This window comes from Marmota flaviventris, chromosome 14, assembly GCF_047511675.1.
Source record: "Marmota flaviventris isolate mMarFla1 chromosome 14, mMarFla1.hap1, whole genome shotgun sequence".
Classification (NCBI taxonomy): domain Eukaryota; kingdom Metazoa; phylum Chordata; class Mammalia; order Rodentia; family Sciuridae; genus Marmota; species Marmota flaviventris.
The window spans coordinates 89652283-89674206 of record NC_092511.1 but is presented as its reverse complement, the minus strand read 5'-3'; the positions used below and the strand labels follow the sequence as shown (position 1 = coordinate 89674206).

At 48.1% G+C, this 21924-nt stretch overlaps 1 protein-coding gene across 5 annotated transcripts in view; it reads right to left on the bottom strand.

Moving 5' to 3' along the window:
* Nucleotides 1–10901: 10901 nt before the first annotated feature.
* Nucleotides 10902–21924, bottom strand: part of LOC114083077 (uncharacterized) — a 32452-nt gene continuing 21429 nt past the window's right edge. For 4 of the 5 annotated variants that reach the window (XM_071601902.1, XM_071601901.1, XM_071601900.1 and 1 more), the window contains 8 exons: nucleotides 21170–21381; nucleotides 20728–20933; nucleotides 19516–19630; nucleotides 17976–18091; nucleotides 17579–17809; nucleotides 14306–14422; nucleotides 13198–13312; nucleotides 10902–11274 (listed from right to left, as the gene is read on the bottom strand). In XM_071601902.1, coding sequence (XP_071458003.1) covers nucleotides 11069–11274; nucleotides 13198–13312; nucleotides 14306–14422; nucleotides 17579–17809; nucleotides 17976–18091; nucleotides 19516–19630; nucleotides 20728–20933; nucleotides 21170–21381 — 1318 coding nt within the window. In that variant the 3' untranslated portion in view covers nucleotides 10902–11068. Of the gene's footprint in view, nucleotides 11275–13197; nucleotides 13313–14305; nucleotides 14423–16173; nucleotides 17107–17578; nucleotides 17810–17975; nucleotides 18092–19515; nucleotides 19631–20727; nucleotides 20934–21169; nucleotides 21382–21924 lie in introns of those variants that run through there. The other variant, XM_071601903.1, reaches the window with a different exon arrangement.

The following is a 21924-nucleotide window of genomic DNA, read 5'->3' as shown; positions in this document are numbered from 1 at the left end:
TAAGTGGTGTTACTTGCATGATTAAGAAAGAACTTGGGTTGGGGCTATGGCTTAGTGGTAGAGCATTGGTCCAGCTTGCACAAGGCCTTGAGTTCAATCCCCAGCACTGCAAAAAGTAAAAAGAGATCAGTCTATCAACGTTGATGCTACAATGGATTGTGCATGCGGTGTGTGTGCACATGCACACATGTGTTTCAAACATGAACTTCACTCACATAAGTGTAAGTTAACAGGTGTATAAGTTAACCTCATTGTCCCTCCAGAAAGTGTCAGAAAGAGTTGAAATAATAGTAAATCTAAATAGCCTTTGAAGTTCAACAGTCTTATACTTGATATTAAAATAGTAAAATTCATGTTAATAAAGAACTTAATTCAACGGGTGGGCATTAAAAAAATCATAGTTGTGAATAATATTTATGAATGTGGGAAAATATTCACAGTGTAACAGTCAAATAAAATTGTGCCTATGCAGGACCTATATAAAGGAAACAAAAGCAATACAATAAAAAAATTTCTGATAAACATAAAAATTAAAATAACAAAAATATTACCACTTAAATTGATAAATTGAATAATAATAAAATGAATAATAATACAAAATTTTAGTTTTATCTAGTGAATCATAAGTTTCATAGAATTTATTTTTTTGTTTTTTTTTTATTTTTATTTTTTATTAGTTGCTCGAGACAATACAATGATCTTGACATATCATACATTTGATTCAAATGGGGTATTCTCATTTTTCCACGTGTACAGATTGCAGGATCACATTGGTTATACAGCCACGTATATACATACAATAATACTAGTGTCTGTTGTATTTTGCTGCCCTCCCTATCCCCCCTCCCTTCCCCTCCCCCATATCACCTCTCTCTACTCAATCTACTTTGACACATTTCTCTCTCTCACTCTTTTTTCTTTCCACCTCACACCAACATATATGTATTTTGTATAACGATAAGGGTCTCCTTCCATCTTCTGTGCAGGGTAATTGCACAGGAGTTCTATAGAATTTCAATGCCACTTTTTAATTTAAATGAATGATTAAAACTGTTACCTTGTGGGGTGCAGTGGCACACGCCTGTAATCCCAGCGGGTCGGGACCTGAGTCAGGAGGATTTTGAGTTCAAAGCCAGCCTCAGCAAAAGTGAGGCTCTAAGCAACTCAGTGAGGCTCTAAGCAACTCAGTGCTGTCAGATAGGCTGCTGACCTAACGTGAGACAGCAACTAACTAGCCTCCTCACCTGTCCCCAATTTCCTAGATGTGAGGCCTGTGGCTGCCTCTCTAGGCGTGGGACCCAGTGGACACGGCCCTGGATGCTGGGCTTTCCAATGGGAAATGGCTCCTCAGCCAGGGGGATGGGACTGCTGCCCAGAAGGACAGAGCCCCTGAAAAGGTGCCTGCCACTCCCCTTGCTTGCAAGGGGACACTGTGACATAGGCCAGGCAGGGAGAGTGGTGGCCCAGAGCAAGGCCCAGACAGAGCGCTGGATGGGCATTGCTTGTAAAATGACTGCTGTGGGTCAGGACACCAACAACCAATTGCCATCTGCCTTAATAGTCATTAGGAAAATATCGCTCACAACCATTTTTCTACCTCTATTATGTGACTGTATTCCATTCCCCATGCTTAAGGTCACAGGCATGTGTCGTTCTGTCTTGCTTCTGTCTCTTATCCCAGAGGCCCCTGGTACTCTTTGGGCTCCAGGACTGGAAGCTCTCTTACCATAGGGGTTTTCTGTAAATTGATTTTTTAAATTCAGTATATGTGACAGCAGAATGCATTTTGATTCATTGTACACTACTGCAAGAAAACTTTTCATTTCCCTAATTGGACACCATGGAGCATTGCACCCTATGTTACTCATCCATGTACCTGGGGGAATAATGTCCATCTCATTCCACCATCTATCCTGCCCCATACGTCCTCCCCTCCCCTCCCTCCCATTTGGTCAAAATTTCTCCATTTCTCACATTCCTCCCATTTGGGATCAGCATCCAGTTCTTAGAGAGAACATTCAGCCTCTGGGTTTATGGGATTGGCTTACTTCACTTAGCATGATAGTCTCCAACTCCATCCATTTACCTGCAAATGCTATCATTATATTTTCTTTGAATGCTGAGTATTAGTCCATTTTGTTTATATAGGACAATTTTTTTGTATCCACAGTAGAACATCTAGATTGCTTCCACAGTTTAGCTATTGTGAATTGAGTCGCTATAAACATTGGGGTGGCTGCATTGCTACAGTATGCTGTTATTAAGTCCTTTGGGTATAGACCCAGGAGTGGAGTAGCTGGGCCCAATGGTGGTTCCATTCCAAGTTTTCTAAGGAACAATAGAGTTTTGAACTGGCTGTTGGTCACCTGATGGTACTCCATGGGTTCCTCCAAGCCTGGCTTGCATCTGCCTCCCCTCATCCTCTGGGATGACCCAGAGGCTCAGTTGTGTCATCTGCAGTAAAGATGGCTTTCCTATGTCCTGTCCCTCATCAGCTTGCAGTGCTGGGTCTTCCCCCAAGATGGAACTGAGCAGTGGATGCACAGGCATTGCTCCAATGTCCTGCTACCTCCTGACATGGAAGGAACATCTCTGAGGTTTGTTGTATATCCAACCCCACCCCTGCTTTTTTTTAAATAACTTTATTTATTTATTTATGTGGTCTGAGGATCCAACCCAGGGCCTTGCACATGTGAGGCGAGTGCTCTAACTCTGAGCCATAACCCCAGCCCCCCCACCCCTGCTTTTGCTGTCTCTCCTTGAAGTCTTAAGTGACCTCATTCCACTTATTCTAACAAGACTTTAGACATTCCGCTTCTTCAAAACAATGGCTTTTCTCCTCTGATGGATACCCCTCATTCAACACCTACATTTGCAAGTTGCTGAAAAGATAAAAAAATTAGGTGCTATACTAAAATTCTCAGAACCGATGCTCTAGCATTGAAAATGCTGCAGACACACTTGGCTCCACCACGAACAAGCTCTGCCATTGACTTCAGGTCCTTCCCTGCTAGGAAAGGAGGCCAAGTGCTATCCAGATGCAGCTAATAGAATTATCTCTGTTCTCTGGCTTTGATTCTTCAGAATCAAACACACACACACACACACACACACACACACACACACACTCTCTCTCTCTCTCTCTCTCTTTCTCTCTCTCTCTCTCTCTCTCTCTCTCTCTCTCAAAGAAATAAAATTTGGACATCGGCACACATATCAATATGGTAAATACTAATTATTTACAGAAGAAGGTTCTAGACCACGTGTTTGCTTGACGTTACTGTTTTTATTATTTTCTCAAGAGGCTAGGAGCAAAGAGGATCCTGTGGCTGTCCTCCTTAAAGTCTTCCATGGCTCTTCCTTTCTGGCAAGTCTCATGGGTTGTACAGCCAGGAAGGGGAATGAATTTGGAGGCCAGAGCTAAGGACAGCCCAGCCTGTGAAATTAGATTTGGTGTTTTCTGGCACAGTTTGGAACACTGACCATCTGAGCCCAAAGATCTGTCCAGAGAGTCAATTTTGAAAACACTTGTCTTTACACATGAAAGGCACATCTTCAGGAAAAGATTAAAGGAAGGAAATGTAACTTATAATTACTGCTAAGCATGTGTGAGCAGTTGTGTATACTAACATGGCCCATTAAGAAGGCCAAATTTATGCCCTGTTTCCAAACCACACACACACACAAATTCTAACAATTAAAACATCCATGACACCTATCAAATAATTGCCCAAAAGGGGTAAAATTATATGTATAGCAAAGGAATTTCAGAATACGCTGCTGAATTTGTAAAATGAATCAATTTTTAAAACCCGTCAATATGATGTCTGTGGGTAAGGTACATCAAATATATGTTTATTCAGTGCAAAGTGTTTGTTTCTTTCAAGAAAATGTTTCATGACACAAATAGGCCAGGAGCCAAAACCTGGAGGCTTTCTCAGTTGAGAGAAGCCAGGAACTTTGTGTTTCATTGGAGAATTTCTGCCTAAATCTCAAAAGCAGTACCTCAATGACATGACCAGATAGAGGGTTTATTGGAGAATGTCCCCCATTCCTAAAATGATAGTATGGACCATAGCCCGCTAGGCCAAAGGTAGCTTTGGCTTCTGACTTCTATTTGATGCCATTTTCCCCTCTCTGCTTCCCCCTCCCCACCAGCTCACTCTTTTTTTTTTTTTTTTTTTTGGTGGTTTAACTTTTTTATTCATTGTATAAAATACATATAACACAATTTACCAATTTTACCATTTTAAAACCTTTAGCGGCATTTACTATATCCACAATGTTGTTGGAACCATTCCCTCTATCTAGTTCCAGAACATTTTTATTACCCCAAAAAGAAAATCCCGCACTCATTAACAGTCACTCCATTCCTCCCAGCCCAGCCCCTGGCAGCCACTAACCTACTTTCTGTCTCTATGGATGAGCTTATTCTGGTTATTTCATAGGAATGGAATCATGTCCTCTGTGGCCTTTTGGTGACTGGCTTCTCTCAGGCCAGCATTTTCAAGCTCCATCCATAATACAGTATGTGTCAGTACTTCAGCCTTCTCACACAGTTTCATCTTATGGATGTACCACATTTTGTGTGTCCATCATGGGGTAACATAAAGATCCCTTACCCTGTGCCAACATAGTCCTCAAACTTAACTATAGACGACAAAGCTCTCAACATTAAAAAAAAAAATGGAGTTTTTGTTTTTCACAAGGAAAAAGATGTGTTCAAAATTCTATCTCACAAGATCCTATGACTGCAGCCTTCTGTCTTCCAGAACATAATAGGAGCCTGTGTGCAGGTCAGATAACTCATGTTGAATTCTGCTTCTGCCACCAGGCAAATCAAGGGGCCTCTTGTTGTTTTTTGTTGTTGTTGTTGTTTGTTTTTTGTTTTGGTACTAGGAATGAAACACAGGCTCTGCCACTGAACTACACCCCTATACACCCCAAGCCCCAGGGAACTTCTTTGAGGCTCAGTTAGCTCATCTGCAAAATGAAGGAGATAATAATACCTGCTCTTTTTTCTACAGTGGGGTAGTGTTCAGATTATGGAAGATTGAATTATTTAATAATGTAAGGTATTGGGTCTTTTTTTTTTTTTTAAACCTCAATATTCTATCTCTATATTATTTCTTTTTTTTCTTGAAAGGCATTCTGTTCTGCCAGCCATAGTGACATCTGCTGGCTGACATGGGAAGTCACCAATCTGTGGGGACCCTCTCAACCAAACCTTGTTAATTCTGCCATTTATCACAGGGGCAGGGGTGCGGGCTCTGGAGGGCTGGGCGTCATGTCATTTCTCCCATATCCTCTCCCAAGAGAGCAACCGTGTCTCAAGCAGCCAGTTCCCACCTTCCATTCGCAGAACTGAAAGGCAGGCAGATGCAAACCCCAATGTTAGCGTGGGCCCTGGAAAAGAAGCCACCATTCCAGGTGACAATAGACTTGACTGGATGCTTGGGGACTGAAGTAAGGTAGTTCTCACCCACCTCTGCACCCTCCTCATTTTCAGCAGGCCTCTGCCTGCGGCTAGGAGAGGAGTGGAGCTTTGTCCCCCACCTGGTCCCGCTGTCTCAGCGCTGCTTTAAGGGCAAACTTGCAACTAGATGAGTCCAAAGAGGATTATTCAAACTCAGAGTTTCTTTTCTTCTGAACTAATGCAGGAGATGTCCACTTTGCGTTTCTGAGAAGTTCATGGTGTCCTAAGAACTCCACGTCACTTTGGCTACTCCAAGTGTGGTCGATTGGTCAGCAGCACCAGCATCCCTGCTCAGAGCTTGTTAGAAACGCTGCCACTCACAGGTGCTGGAGTTTTGCACTGACAGAAGCCACCTTTGAAACAAGCCCCGAGGCCATACCTGCACACACCCAAGTTCATGTGCTTGTACTCCACACTGGGTTCCTCACCTTGGCGCCCTTGGCCCATCAGGCCAGATCCTTCTTAGTCTGCAGAGGTCTTCCCCGTGCAGTGTAGACATTCAGCAGCACCCATGGCCTCTACCTGAGTTTTGCACCAGCACCCTTTACTTGTGATAACACAAAAGATCTCCAGGCATTGTCAAATGACCCCAGGGGAGGGGGAAAGTCACCTGTGTTGAGACCCAGCACCTTCAGGGTCACCTGGGACCTTGTTACAAACACACATTCTCAGACCCCACCCCAGATTGGCAAAACCAGGAACTCTAGTGTGGCCTGGGAAACTGGTTAACTCTCTGCGAGACACAGGCACTCTGAGGTAGAAGAGGACTTGGGAAAGGCCCTGCAGTGAACCACTATTTGGTGACGGCCAGCGCATTCCACGGGTATTGATGAAGGTCTGCTGTGCGCCTGGCACTATGCTGAGAAGTAGACGCTACATTGAGCACAGTCTCTGACCTTGCCCTGCTAAAGATCCCAGGGATTCAAAGCTGGATGACATTGTCCAGCACTATGCCATTTCTTCACATCCCAGCTGACCTCCAGCCCCCAGCACCATGGCCCATTTGCCTACAGTGCAGGCCAGCAGCAGCTTCCTGCCATGGCTGGAAGGAGTGGGTGGAGAACACCCCAGCTCTCTCACCCTGTAAGAGGACTTCTATTAGTAGCATGATCTACATGGACCTCCAGCATTCCTTATCAGGACTGTGCTTAGTCACTCAGTGACAACAACTGGCTGGTACACCCTGTCTTCCAGTTCCTAATCACTTCCTGTTCCCACCTGGAGTTTTCTAGCATCGCCTCCCAAGAACACTACTTGCTAACAAATCTGGATCGCAGGGTCCCCACACTTTACCTCAGGGAAGCCAGAGCATGCAAGAAGGTTCTAGAAAGGTGTACAGTGACCCCAGTCTATCTGGCCATTTTATGCCTGAATTGATAGTACTCCTTGGCTGCTCTGACTGCCCTGATAGGTTTAGGAGAAAAGACAAGCCATATTTTGGCATGTAAAATGCATTCAGGCCGAGTCTCTTTCACACAAGCTACCAAGTAGGGGCAGAATCTCATGAAATTTTAAGTACAACAGAATGCCAAATGACTACTCATTCCATGAAGACATGCTGCAAATAAGACTTAGAAGACGTGCTGCAAACAAGACTTCGAAAAGTGTCCTCAGAGAAGATTCTATCATTCTGCATTTGCTTCTGAAAGTTGAAGCACACAGTTCTGATGAGCCCAGGAAGACAAGGTTGATACCCAGTTGAGTTGGCATATGATGTGCCAGAGCTCAGGACTTTAAGGCAGCTGTCAGGTGGTTCCCGGGCTCTTCTGGTCCTCAATTTCACTCAATGTCTTTTTGTTGGTGATGTAGTTCAGCAATGGATTACTGGGCCAGAGACTTGTTCAGTATTGCTCAGCAGTAGCAAAACACTGTCACCAGTTGTAGGTAGCCAACTCCAGGTGAGAAACATGATAGATGTTAACTCTCACGGCTTCACACCCGCAACCTGCCCCTCAGTGATCATGCTCTCTAAAATATACACCATGCTTAATTGTGTGGAAGAATTCTACATCTAGCCAAACCACACGAGCTTTCAAAAGCCAGCCCAATAACATTTAGAGGATTCGCTCTCCAAAGCAAGCTTGCCAATGCCCGAGTGCCCCCACACTCTATTGGCGCCAACCTCACCTCCTTTTAGAATGCACACATCCACCAAGATATCACTGCCTGTGGTGGTTGAGCGGCCTTTCCGATGGACGAGGTGGATGTGAATGTAACACGTGAATGAATTAGCATTTACCAACAACTGGAAGAAAAAAATTCACTCTCTATGATATGATGACGGAGCTGCTCTGTGATCTAGACCATCCCCCTCTCCTACATCCGCTGTGTTTTCCTCTGCCTGGATGGACCTCCATCTCAGCCCAGAAGGATGTGTCATTTCTAGTCAGAAGCCCTGTCATTGCTTCCAATTCCAGGCCCTGATTCCTGGTTAACGCAGCCAGATCTCGCTTTCAAGGTAGTCTCTTCAGATCCCTTCCCTACCCTAACCACAGTGTGGGCTCTGGCCCCACCCTTACTCTCTACACCACTATTCCACATTATGGTCTTCCTGTCCCTCTCTGTGACCCAGGACTGCCCATGACCGACCCCACCCAACAACAAGCTGTTGAACCAGGTGCCATCAGAGGGTAGAAATGACCAGAGATTGCTAACTTGAAGATTTCACAGATAGTTAATGAGACAAGGAATATCCTGAACCAGTCAAATGACATAAGAGGAAGTCAATGAGTTCTAACCTCAAGGGGAAAATCCTACGGTACACTGGCTCTCAAATTCAGCTGCACACTGGAACCACCTGGGAACTGTACATAATACTGACCCCTGGACCACCCACTGGCCCTGGGCTGATGGAATATCTCTGGGCTAAGATGGGACACTGGGGTTTGTAAATTACCAGTTGAGTATAATATAAAGCAAACTTTGGAAACATTCCTTTTTTTCCCCCACATGAAGAACTGTGTGCATACAGATACAGAAGTACACAACTCTGCAGCATAAGGCTCCTTGAGGTCCATAGATTAAATGCACTGCAGTGACCAGCACCCTGGCTAGGAACACCACCAGCCCCCTGGAAGCCTCCTATTTCCACCTTCCAGGTGATCACAGCCCTGCCATCCAAGCATGGAGGAGTCCTCCCTGCTGAGAGACATCCATGTGGAGAATGGAGAGCCCCTCTCTCCTCGGAGTCCCTGCTTTGACAACAAGTGCACTGGAGAAGTTTAAATCAAGTGGGAGGCACATGGGCAGGCTTCCTGGATGAGGCCCTGTTGAAAGGAGGATGGGATCTGAGGAATGGACCAGAGAGAGGAAAGATGGGAAGTACAGCAAGTACATTCAGAGCCGAGGTCACGCCCAAAATACAATATTGGCTGACAAGAGAGTCCTTGCACCAGGATCACCAATTTTGAGAAGGCAGTGAGGACTGCTGAAAAGATCAATTCCACAAAATTCCATGGAAACCACTCATCAGACCTTTCTGAAAACACTGGAAATGCAGGTTTCATGCAAGGAACTCTGGGTGACAGATGGCAAAGTTTGCCAAATGCAAACATGCCTACCAGCTCTGAGAAGCCATTCTCATTCACACTGCTTCAACCCGGGAAAAATCCCCATGTGCTCACTGAGAACAAGTTAGCTTGTGCCACTTGAAGCTGCTTCCACAAACAGCTTCACTTCTGCACTTCTAAGCTGTTCTCCTCAAGAACTTTCAGAGCACAGTTCAGGCATGAAACACGAAGGGTGCCAGAAAGAGATCTCTTGAATCTAGCATCACCAACTTGCAGGGGAAAAGAGGACCAGCTGAGAAGATCAGTTCTCCAAAGTCTCATTGAGAGCCATTTGTCACACTTGTTTACAACATTCACTTGAAGTACAGGTGCCACATGAGTGAACTGTTTTTGATCAATGGCACAGAGGCTTCAATGTGAAAGCATGCCTGTCACCTGTAAGAAGCAGTTTTGATTTCTTCTAGGTCACACAGAAAAAAATAGCATGTGCCCACTTACAACAAAGTTAATCAACAAAGCAAATTGAAACTGCTTGCAGCAAACAGCTTCCATTCTCCCACTCCCCAGCTATTTTCAGCAATCACATCCAGAGTCCAATTCCAGCCCAATATAAAATGTGTGCTCCCAAGGAAGCCTTATAATTGACATCACCCAACTTGGGGAGGCAAGGGGAATGCTGAGAAGATCAGTTCTCCAAAACTCCTACTTTTTCAGAAAACTCATTGAATGGCAGGGCCCCACTTGCAGCCATCAGTGGTTGACAGATGGCACAGAGGCTTCAATGTGAAACCATGAATGCCAATCATTACAAGTGCTTCTGACACACTCTAGTTCAACCAGGGACAACCCAAAGTGCTCAAGGAGAACACACTTTGTTCCTGCAAGTGGAAGCAGCTTGCACGAACTGCTTCAGTTAGAAAATTCCAAGCTCTTCTCAGCAAGCACATTCAGAGCACAGTTCTGGCCCAATAGAAAAAGGGTCCTAGCAAGAGTGTCCCACACCTACGATCACCTTCATAAGGTAGCTTCCCATCTTCTGTGTGGAAATGGGTTTCTCCTTGGCCCTTATGCTGTGGAGGAGACCACTAGGAGCTCAGCTTCATGTAGGACCATCTGACCATTTTGCAAGCCCTATAAAGCCCTCACACATGCTCAAATGCTACAGGACTTTGCAGACCAGTCCAGGCAACAGTAGACATGCATTCATTGTCTAGAGTCTACAGATTCCTAGATGCATGGCATTCATTATCATCAAATGCACAATTTTGATCAAAAACCATATATCAATCATTGCGATCTGAATCAAGAAAATCAGAAATATCCCCAAATCCAAAGAGTGGATCCCCATTGTGATGCTACCAGTGGAAAATTCTACAGCTGACCTCATGGGATGGTTCACAGTCAAAACACAGCTGCAAGAAAAATATTACATGACATGACCTTCTGGTTATGTGAAAAGTGGCATGTGAAGTACACATGCATGTCTTCTTCAGACATGGGATTCATTTGCAGGACACCTTATGCAATTGAAAATACTCTAAAATGGGAGAAATCAGAACCACGTCTCCAAAGTATTTCAGGAGAGACCAACTCCATCTGTCTATCTATCTCTCAGTGAGTGTGTGTGCTCTAGTGTGTGTGTGTGTGTGTGTGTGCTCTAGTGTGTGTGTGTATGCTCTAGTGTGTGTGTGTGTGTGTGTGTGCTCTAGTGTGTGTTTGTGTGTCTTTGTTTGTTTTTGTATCATGATAGCCAATACTTCATTGCCCCCATTGGAAAACTGACTCAGATAATGCCATCTGCCATACTCCTAAAAACTAAAGTTCTTGCTGATAGAATGAAACATTCCTTCCTGTTGGTTTGGATGTGTCCTTTAGGAATCACTGCTACATTAATATACTCAAATCATCAGAGTAGATCAGGTAACAAAAAATATATATATTTTAAAATAATAATATATTAATGGAAACAGCAAATACAGGATAGAGTAACAACTGTCTTACTAAACAAGGTCAAGGACAATGGCAAACTATAGGTTCAAACTTTGAAGCAAATAGTAATCAATGTAAATATTCCTGGGCTGCCTCAGCCCCGCCCAGGCACACAGCAGTAGAATGGTTTTGCAAGCATCCTCAGGAGGGCTGGAGCCTTCTTTGCAGGACGAGAGGGAGGTTGAGGCTGGATCCATTCATCATTCTTTTGGGAGAGGCTCCTTTTCCTCAGCACAAAGTTGGGTTTTGTGTGAGGGTTCTTTGCATAAAATACATTGGCCTGCGCTGGAATCCTCAGCTCTGGGGAGAGAGGGGTGTACAAAAAGAAGGTGGCACTCAGGAGGTGCTCCCTAGGACACCCCAACCTCTGAGAGCCTGTGCCAGAAATGGCCTGAGCCACACACTTGAGAGCTCTCCAATTCAGCACCAATACCAACAAAGACAGCCTCCACAGTCCTCCCTGAGGAAAAACTAGGCAGAGCACTTCAACAGACCTAATGTCTGTTCCTACCAAAGGCTTTGGACTCCAGAACATCCCAGGTCCTCTTGCATCTGCCAAAGCACACCACTAGGGTTTGCATCTGAAATCTCCCACAAAAGGCTCCTGTGCCAAAGATTCAGACCCCACATGGGCCATCTTCATAGGTGGCTTTGGAGGGAAGCATTCGATGGTGAGTGCTCTGATGTCATCATGAAATTCTCATTCAAGATGAACATACTACTGGGAGGTAGGAGGGACTGGAAGAAAGGTTGGGTAAGGTTGGAGGAAGACCTCAACAGGGTTGCGCCCTGGGCAATAGTACCTTGGCCCTGTTGGCTCCACTGAATCCTCATCCTCCAAGTAGAGGTCCTCCTTCTCCTCTCTGTCTTTCCCTCTTCTCCCTCTCTCCCAGCCTCATTCTCTCTCCCATTCTATGCCTGTTTGGCAAGGGCTGAGGAGCTCTCCACTGCCACACACTAGAGCGTTATGGAGACCCTCAGGGCACAACCGAAGAGAAAGCTATGAAACCCGGAGAAACGGCCTTGGATTCCTCCTCTGAGTTATTTTCCTCAAGTATGGCCACAGTGAGGACAGGCTGACCAGCACAGATACCACATTAGAGCCATGCTTCTGTGTTGGTGGAGCCCGCCTCCATGTGGACCAGCCTCCGAGAATGGAGGCCACATCCCAAATGCTGCCCTACTAAGAACAATGGTTCCAAAGACCAGCAAAGGGAATGCTTCCCTCCAACATGGTGTATGGTCCAGTGGTGCCATGACCCCGAGTGGGGGAATACAACAGCCAGCTTCTCCTTCCTCTGACACCTGTTTCGTGCCACCCTCCTCTAACCTACAGCCTGTTCTCCATCCCTTCTGGGTTGGATGCGGGGATCTCTGCTATGAATTTCTTAGGCTACCAAGGCCTCAGACAGACTTCCTCTTCCAAAGGCTCTACTGACCTAACAGTACGTTAAGATAGGAGAAAATTGATCCTAGAACTCATAGGGATGGTGGTCTTCAGCGTACATAGGCTGGGATCATGGCTGCTGTGGTGTTTGGCTCACAAAAACCAACCAACCAACCAACCAAAAAGCTCTGGCATTATTATCAGATGAGCTTTGTGGCCGACGTGCTCAGGAAGCCCTCATGTGACTTTAGTTAGGGTTCTTAACCTGGTATGGTGATCACTCCTTGGCAAGTGGAGTCAGGTGCAGAAGACCATGGAATTTATCCAAAAACAGATGATTCAGGCTGTCTCCCAGCCTGTATTTTCTTTCCAATTTCATCCAGTTACTGCTTGCTAGAATCCTGGCACTACTCTGCCCAGGCAGTGGTTTTCTGGTCACAAAGAAGGCTTTCAATAGTACTGCTTCAGTCCACAAAAGTGCCAGTTCCATCTTTAGCCCATGCATTCCCATGTCCCCCTGAAACCACTCCTATCCCAGACCACGGAGCCATACGGCTCCTGGGAAGAGGCTTTCCTCCTCACTCCTCAATGATGTCAGCTTTGGATGCCTGTTCATGTCCAGGGGAGGGCACCTGGTGGGGGGCCGCAATAGCCACTGGGGTATACCATAGAACCTCGAGACCTTACACCAGCAGAAGTGCAGTTGGCTTTGTGCACGAGCCCCGACACACCGTGTTGGAGTGTTCTTGGGGGTCAGAGACTACTCTTTGGTGCAAAGAGTTGACCTGAGTCCACATCCTGACCCTTGCTCCCTGCCATCTGATTGTCCCACTTACTCTGACGGCGAGAGATGATTTGGCCCAGCTCATATTCCTCCGGCTTCTCCTGAGTAAGCAAGTGTAGCTCGAGGGCCCTGCGGATGACGACAGGAGCCCTATCCTGGCAGGTCACCTGGAGCAGCAAGGGAGACAGGCCTTCAGGAAATGGGCCTTGAAGTGACTACTCAAGAACAGTGGGCAGAGGCATTATGGAGGCACCTCAACTCTAAATACAAAGGCAACATCCATGACCCTACTACCTGAGGCTGGCCTCCTGCTCATCGCGTGGGCTCTTCCCATAAGCTACTGGCCAATCCTTGTACATAGGACTGCCTGGACCTGCCATTGCTCTTTGTGGAGCCACACTCCACTCGAGGTGAAAGGACCCCACTACCTGTATACACATGGAATCTCATCCCACAAGTTGGGAGGAATGGGACAGTGGCCTCCAAGATCCCAGGTCTGCCTGAGGATGCAGGCGGCATTTGGGGTAGCCCCGGCACAAAACCTAGAGGCTTTGGTCTGGATTGCCAGGGCCCAAAATAGACCCAGGAACATGACCACACACAGGAGTGCTGAAAGATAGCCACGAGAGCTCCTGGCCTCCAGAGGCTCAGTGCTGGCTGGGGTGTAGGAGGACACCTCATCCGGCAAGGGTGGTCATTGGAAATGGCTCCTGTCCTGCAGGTTACCTGGACATTTAGTGTGCTTGCTCCACATCCATATCGACTCTGCAGACAGACCCTCTCAGCTCCTTGTTCAAGGAACATGCAGAACCTCATACTGCTGTCCTCCTCCATGGACGCCAGCATCCCATACAGGGGAACCTGCAACCTAGGTCCTGTCCTATTCTCATCTGTCACCCATACCTGCCCCTGCCCTTCCAGACTGCATGCTTCCACCAGACACACAGACTCCCTCAGACATGGCGGTGGACAAGCTGCTGCTCTCCCTCATCTCAGCTCCGGCCCTTCACACTGACCTCTCCCTTCTTGATTCCCATCTATCCTCCTGATCATCCAGAAGCTCCAAATTCAAGAGGGCATGAGTAGTCCATGGTCTTGGGCCAGTGTCTGTTCCCCACCCAGGTGTAAGCACCAGGGGACACCCCTGCTCCCAGGCTTACCAGGACCGTCTTGGCCATCTTTGGACTTTGTGTTTCTAAGTGGACACGAATTAAGCAGGTGTCTCCCACCAGCTTGTGGGAAAGCGGCCTGGAGGACTTGCAGGTTGATTCTGAGAACTGTGGGGGATGGAACATCAGCTAAGCCCAGAAACAGAAAGCCACCCAGCCCGTCAGTTGGCTCTATGGGCTTCTTGCACATATGTCTAGGTGATGAAGCTTCTTATTTCCCCAGGTGGAAGTGGAATGGCAGCACAAGTACAGCTTGAATAAGGTAGGAGTTTACCTCCTTTCCCTTGACCTGGGGGCGTTTCCTCACCATGAAATGATATTTTATTCATGGATTCATGGACAAATACATGAGTGAGTGGTCAGGGACCTTGATTTCTGCAGAGAGAAGTGGAGAGAATTGTTAGGTGGCACTCAAGGATTATACCACAAAACACCACCAACCCCTGAGAGTCTCCACCAGGGTGGGCCTGCACCAGAATTGAGAGCCCTCCAATCCAGCTACAGTGCCACCAAAGACTCCCTCAATGATTCTTCCCTGGAGAAGATGATGTACAGGATTCTAAACCAAAAGAGCACCTGACAATGGAAACAGCACCTTGGGCCCCGGAACTTTTCAGTGCAGGTCAGATCTGCCAAAGAGACACTGCTAGGCTTTGCATCGGGATTGGCAAAGGCTCCTGTGCTTAAGCCTTTCTCCACAGTGCAGCCATGCTCAGACATGGGCATTCAGGGAATCCTTGGATGAATCCACTTATGGATGAATACGCGGAGGGGAGGTGGTATCCATCAGAGGTGTGTTGGGCATGGACATGGGAGGACTTCAGCAGGGTGATCCCTGGAGAACTCTATAGTTTTCTAGGTTCGCTCTCCTTCCCATTGTTTCTCATCATGAGCTGTCTGCTCGGTGCTTGTATTCTGGTTCTTGTTCTACTTCTGGCTCTTCTTTCTGTCCTGCATCTTCTTGTAGTTCTTTCTGGGTCTTTTTCTTGTTCTTACATGATTCCTTCTTGTTCTTTTTCTTGTGTATCTCCCTCCACCCTTCCTTCTGTTTCACCTCCTTCCTTTTTTTCTTCTTCCTCCTGCTCTTCAATGTGTGATCTTCTCCCCATTCAGGAATGTCCTCTTTCTCCTCCTCCTCCTCCTCCTCCTCCTCCTCCTCCTCCTCCTCCTTCTTCTTTCTCTGGCAATGGTTGGGCGTCCTCTGAGGAGTTCAAATCTATCACATTCTTCTGCCCAGATGCAGCCTCGGTTCAGAACCCCAAGATGAAATCAGTTCTCAATCAATGGTCGGGAGTGAAACCAAGACCAAAGAAAAGTGACTTCCTTTCTTTGTCATTGTCACAGTCAGGAAAGACTGAATAACAGACACCGCATTCTGGATAGGCTTCTACCTGTGGTAGTCAACACCTCATCTGGACCAGGATTGCTAAAATAGATTCCCCCTCCAAAAAGCTTCCCCAATGAAAACAAGGTTTTCAAGATCTAGGAGAGGGCCAGCATCACTGCCACCCTCCTGCCATAAGGCATAGATGCCATCACACCTAGTGGGTTCCAGGCCCCCGGTAGTCCTCACTTTTGATGTCTGTTACACACAAACCTCCCCTGGTCTGGAGCTGCTCTCAACTGATGCTTGGGTTGAAAGTGTGTTTCTGAAATCACCTTCGTAGAATCTCAGTTTGGTAATTCCTTATTGACTGGCTTATTTTTGTACCAGGGATAAAACCAGAGGCACTTAAGCACTGAGACCATTCCCAGGCCTTTTGACTTGGGTACAGGGTCTCCCTAAGTTTCTGAGGCTGTTAGGAAATCCCCATCCTCCTGTGCAGCCTCCCAAGTCCCTGAGATTCACAGACACTGCCCCCTTGCTAGCTCCTTGCACCTCAGTCTTCCTCATGTGTAAGACAGAGCCAACCCAAATGAGGTGGTGTTTGAAAATGGGAAAACTCACTTACATGCCTGACAGATGGTGGGTTCTATTGTGGACAGGCTGGGATGGTGGAGGCTAGGGGTGTCTGGCTCACAAGAAAGGAAAGAGCACTGCATTGTGGACAGCTCAGCATTGTGGCCTATGTTTTTCAGATGCCCTTCTTAGTTGCTGGAAGGAATAATAACCTGGCCATTCTGATATCTTCAGGAGATGGTAACCCAGGCACAGAGGACTTGGAATTGTTCCAAAAAGAACCCAAACAGGTGTCCCCTGGCCTTGACTTCCTCTTCACTGAGTTCTGTTCCCAGTTGCTGCAATCCTGACATTCTTGTGAGTAGGCAGGACTTCTCATATCCTGGCTATGGATTGGGACCTGTGCTGCTTCCGTCCATCCAATGCGATCCAATCAGGACCCATGTTCTCCTCCTCTTCATTTGAAGGCATCCTTATCAGTGAGCCATAAACCAAACTGATGATCAATTGAGCCTCTCTCTTCCTTGCCCCTCATCGATATTAGCTTTGCATTGCCAGACCAGGTCCAGGGGAGAACACATTTAGGGAGGTCCAGCAGCCCCCTGGGGCCTCATTGAGCACCTCCACATTGGACACGCCCATCATTGCAGTTGGTTTCCTGCACCAGGCCCACCACACTCTGGCTATTTTGGGGCCAAGGCCCACTTTCTCTTGGCTGTGAGTTATCCTGAGCCCACTGTGGATCATTTCTCCCCACTGTCTGATTGTCCTACTTATTCTCATGCAGAGACATCATTCTCAGCAGCTCAAAGTTGTCCACATCCTCATGCTGCAACAAATTTTGGTCCAAGGCCCTGCGGATGAGGCTCGTCACCCTCTCCTGACAGGTCACCTGGATCAGGGTGGGACGAATGTCATCAGAGAATGGGTTTTAGAGGAGCTACCCATAAGATTCTGGTCAAACATTCAGGAGAAATCTCAGCTATATATACAAGGGCACAATCTTGTTATCCTGCTACCTGAGTGTGGCCTCCATATACCCCCTGGGTTCTTGCAACATGCTACTAGAACAATCTTGGTACAAATGTCCGCCTGTACCTGCCATCTCCCCTCCCCCTGGGGAGTCACATTCCACTCAGGTCAAAGGACCAAACTGCCTATGCACAGACACACTCTCATCTCACTGAGATGAGAGCAATGGGCCAGGGACCTGCGTGCCAAGTGTGCTCTGGGATGCAGGCTGCCTTTGTGGGTGCAAGAGGGAGATACACTGAAAATTTTGGTCCTGACTGCCCCGGGGTTGGCTGTGTCTCCTGCCTTCCACTGTGTGGACACCCAGGAGGCAGCTCTGCTGTCGGGCTTACCAGGATGCGCTTTGTCTCCCTCGGGCTCTGTCCCTCTTGGAGGACGTGAACCAAGCGGCTGTCTTCCACCTGCTCGCTGGAGTGAAGCAGTGAGGAGCTGCTACTGGTGACTTTTCTCATGCAGCGCTCATTGCTTTGGGTGGCCTGGGGCAATGGTCCTGCAGCCACTGCAGAGCTGCTGCTCACAGCTGCTGGGATCCTGGATGCCACTGCCATAGAAGGCTCCAAGAACTGTGGGGGATGACAACATCAGCAAAGCCCAGCACCTGCACCCCACCCAGCCTGGCAGTTGGCTCTATGGGCGTTCTACAACATCCATCCAGAACCTGAGGTTCTTGTCACCTTGGAGGATGTGGAGTGGCACCAGGAGTAAAGACTGAAGAAGGTGGCTGTTTACCTCCTTTGGCTTGACCTTGATCCACTTGCTGGCAGCTGTTTCCCGAAGAAGAAAGTTATAATCCACTCTGCCATCCAGGGCGTAATATACGTTCCCATCAGCAGGGATCCTCAGCTCTGGAGAGGCAGGGGCAGAGGCATGGTAGGTGACACTCAAGGAAGACACTATCCAACATCCCCCACAACTGAGAGCCTCTGCCAGCTCAGGTCTCACACACAGACCTGAGAGCCCGCAAATCCAGCTACTGTTCCACCAAAGACTCCCCACTGATTCCTCCCTGAGGACCCTCTGTGCACAGGAGGTCCACTACAGGAACACCTTTCAAGGAAATAGCCCCTTGCACCCCAGAACCTCTCAGTTCACATTAACCTGCCAAAGAGAAACAGCTAGACTTTGCATCTGGATTGGCCCCCAAAGACTCATGTGTTGAAGGTTTTCTCCCCACTGCAGCAATGATCACAGGTGGGTTTGGGGAAAAGCACTTGAGGGTGGGTGCCTCCACCTTGCCAGTGGATTCATCCACTCATACAGGGCTATGCTAATTTGAGGGGTATGGATTGGAGGTGTGTTAGGCGTGGGTGGAGGATGTCCACAGCAGGGCTGTGCCATACAGAGAAATATGTTTCTCTTGAGTTCCCCACTTCTGCATTTCCTCATCAGTATAATTCTTATTCACAGTTTTAATCAATTTATTGTTATATTAGTTGTTTGGCTTGTGTTTCTCCTTCTTGTTCTTGTCCTTCTTCATTTTCTCCTCATGCTTCTTCTTATAGTCATCTTGACCTTCTTGTTCATTGTCTCCTCCTTCAACTCATTTTCATTTCATTTTTCTATTCCTCCTTCTCCTCCTCCTCTTCCTCCTCCTCCTCCTCTGCCATCTTCTTCTTCTTCTCCTTCTCCTCCTCCTCTTAGTCCTCCTCCTCCTCCTCCTCCTCCTCCTCCTCCTCCTCCTCCTCCTCCTTCTTCTTCTTCTTCTTCTTCTTCTCCTTTCTCTCTCTCTCTCTCTCTCTCTCTCTCTCTCTCTCTCTCTCTCTCTCTCTCTCTCTCTCTCTCTTTCCAAGAAGAGTTTACAAGCTGTGAAGGGTTCTATTCTACCACACACTTCTCTCTAGAAATGGCCTCTGGTCCTAAGTGGACTCAGTTTGCAATGAATAGAAAGATTGGAAGCCAGAAATGATTCTTCATTGAACTCCTTTTCTCATGTACTCATCTCAGTCAGGAAAGGCTGCCAAAGTAGGCACCCTGTGGTTGTCTGTCTTCTTTGACACAAGACAAAGGAGCCTCTCTTCTTGGCCCCTCATGGATAATAGCTTTGCAATGCCTCCTCAGACCAAGGAAAGAACACATGGTAGGCAGGTCCACAGCCCCTGGGGAACATGAAGAACCTGCAGATTTATGCCCCATCATTACACTTTGTTTCGCGCACAAGTCCCACCATACTCTTCCTGGGCATTGGGCCAACGCACACTGTGTTTTGGCTCCCAGTTATCCTGAGCCCACTGTGACTCACTGCTCCCTACCCTCTGATTGTTCCACTTACTCTGATGGTTCGAGACAATTTGCAGAAGCTCAAAGTTTTCTGGATCCTCCTGCTGGAGCAAGTGTGCATCTAGGGCCCTGCGGATAATGACTGGAACACTGTCCTGGCAGGTCACCTGAGCAGGGTTGGAGAAAGATCATCAGAGAGGGAATTGGGGAGTAGCTACCCAGAGGACAGTGCTCAAGGACAATCAGAGACAACTGGGCTCTCAACACAAGGGCACCATCTTGTTACCCTGCTACCTGAGGCCTTCATGTGATCATGTGGGGTCTTCCTATGTGCTTCTAGCCCAATCTTGGTACAAGAGTTTGCTTGAACCTGCTATGCCCTACAGGGAGAAGGGAACAACGACCAAACAGGCTTTGCACAGACACACTCTAGTCCCATCAAGATGGGAGGTATGGTCCAGTGAGCTTCCATATCCCTGCTCTGGTCTGGGATGCGGCAGCATTTGTGTGCAGATCAGGAACAATCCCTAGGTGCTTTGGTCCTGACAGCCAGGGCACAACACACACTCGGGACTCTTTAATGATAGGCATGGAAGCTGCTGGCCTCAAGAGTGTCAATGCTTGCTGGGGTGTCAGGAGGTATGGACCCAGCAGGTGAGGTGGTTCAACATGGCTCCCCTGCAGCTGGACACCAGAGTCTCATGATGGATACTCCACACCCAGGAAAATTCTGCAGAGAGAGCCGCTAACTCTCTATTCACATACATGCAAACTAGGACACTAATGGACCCCTCCAAGGCCCCCAGTTGTCTGTGACCCACACCTACCCACCCTAATCATCCCACAATGGCTCCCTTCCCTTCAACCAGCAACATATCCCCTCCCACACACAAGAAAATGACTGCCAACTCCTCTGCTTCAACCTCCACTGTTCAATATACTCCTCCTCAATACCAAGGTCAGTAGAGGACGGCCTGTACCCTCGATAGTTCTCTGACCTCTGAACCCAGCACTCGCTCCTGCACTTCTGGCCTGCACACCCCAAAACACGCAGGCCCACTCCCACCCAGACCTGGCATGCTGCTGCTCCCCGCCTCTCAGGTCAAGCTCTTAACACCGAACTCTCTCTTCCTCATTTTCTGCTCTCCTTCCTGACCTTTCAGAAGCTCCAATTCAAGAAGACAGGCCTAGTCCAAGGTGTTTGCTGTGGACTCGGTCTTCCCCAGTGTGGGCTCCCAGGAGACTCCCCTGCTCGAAGACTCACCAGGATGCTCTTATACTTTGTTGTCCTTTCGTTTTCCAGGTAGACGTGAATGAGGCAGCTGCCACCCACCCGCTTGTTGTACTGGGGCTGTGAGGAGTTCCTAGTGGAGACCCCTGATGTCCTGGACTCTGGCTCTGCCCCTTCCCAGGGAGAAGGCTCTGGCTCTGGGGTTGGCTTAGGAGCCGTGACAGGAACTGAGCTTGTAGCTAGAGGAGAAAAGATGCCAACATGACTGCCTTGCCCTGACCTTCGCACAGACAGACAATACCCCTGCTGCCAGGAAGAACTCAGGCCCTTAGCCCACACAGGACCTCTTTGCAGACTGGGGTCACTTCCTGAGTGGACAAAGGCTTATCCTAATTTCCATCCCAACACCAGGCATACAGACTCCCCGCAGTGGGACAACAGTCGGACCTTTCCTCATAAACCCTTAGGTGCTCACCCCAGTCCGCCTGGCTCTCAGGCTCTGCCTGGCTTGATTTGCCATCGTCAGTCTGGGCCGGCAGGTGGTGGGCTTGGTGCTCCAGGTTCAAGCCACCCAGAAGGAGCCACATGGATAGCAGCAGCAGCAGCTGCAGACTCAGAGAGCCCGGAGGCTGATGGGAAGCCTCGGTGTAGAAGTCCACCCAGGTCCCCGGGAAGGAAGGTGAGGCACTGTGGGGAGGCAGGAGTGGAGTCAGCAAAACCCTGGCCTTGCCTTCGCCACGGCCTCCAGAGCAAACCTCTGACGCTATACTCCTGAACCTTCCCTGGCTCTGCACACACCAGTCCACCTCAGACAAGTCACAGTGGCTGTACAGGCAGGGACAGGACAGGTCGCGAGGCAAAGAACCTTCAATGAAGGAGCATTAGATCCATGGTATGACCAGCTCTCCCCTCCTCTGGGCAGGCCTGACACTCTTCTTCCTCTTGGCTACGTGCTCTCCAACCTGGATCGCACCTTCCAGGAGTGTCTGTCCTCCTGCCCACTCTTCTCAGGGCTCCAGAGACACCTCCCCCCTGGCATGGGCTGCAATGCTACCTCATTCTCTGTGAGCTCTCACTGAGTCCCCCTGAGCAGCAACGGACCTCTCTTTTCCCATGAGTGCAGAGCACATCTCTGTGGCCCTGGGGGAGGACTGGGAGGTGTAGTGTGGGGGGATCCATTGTCCCAGGGCCTTCCCCAGAGGACCATGACTACCTACAACTCCCTGCCTT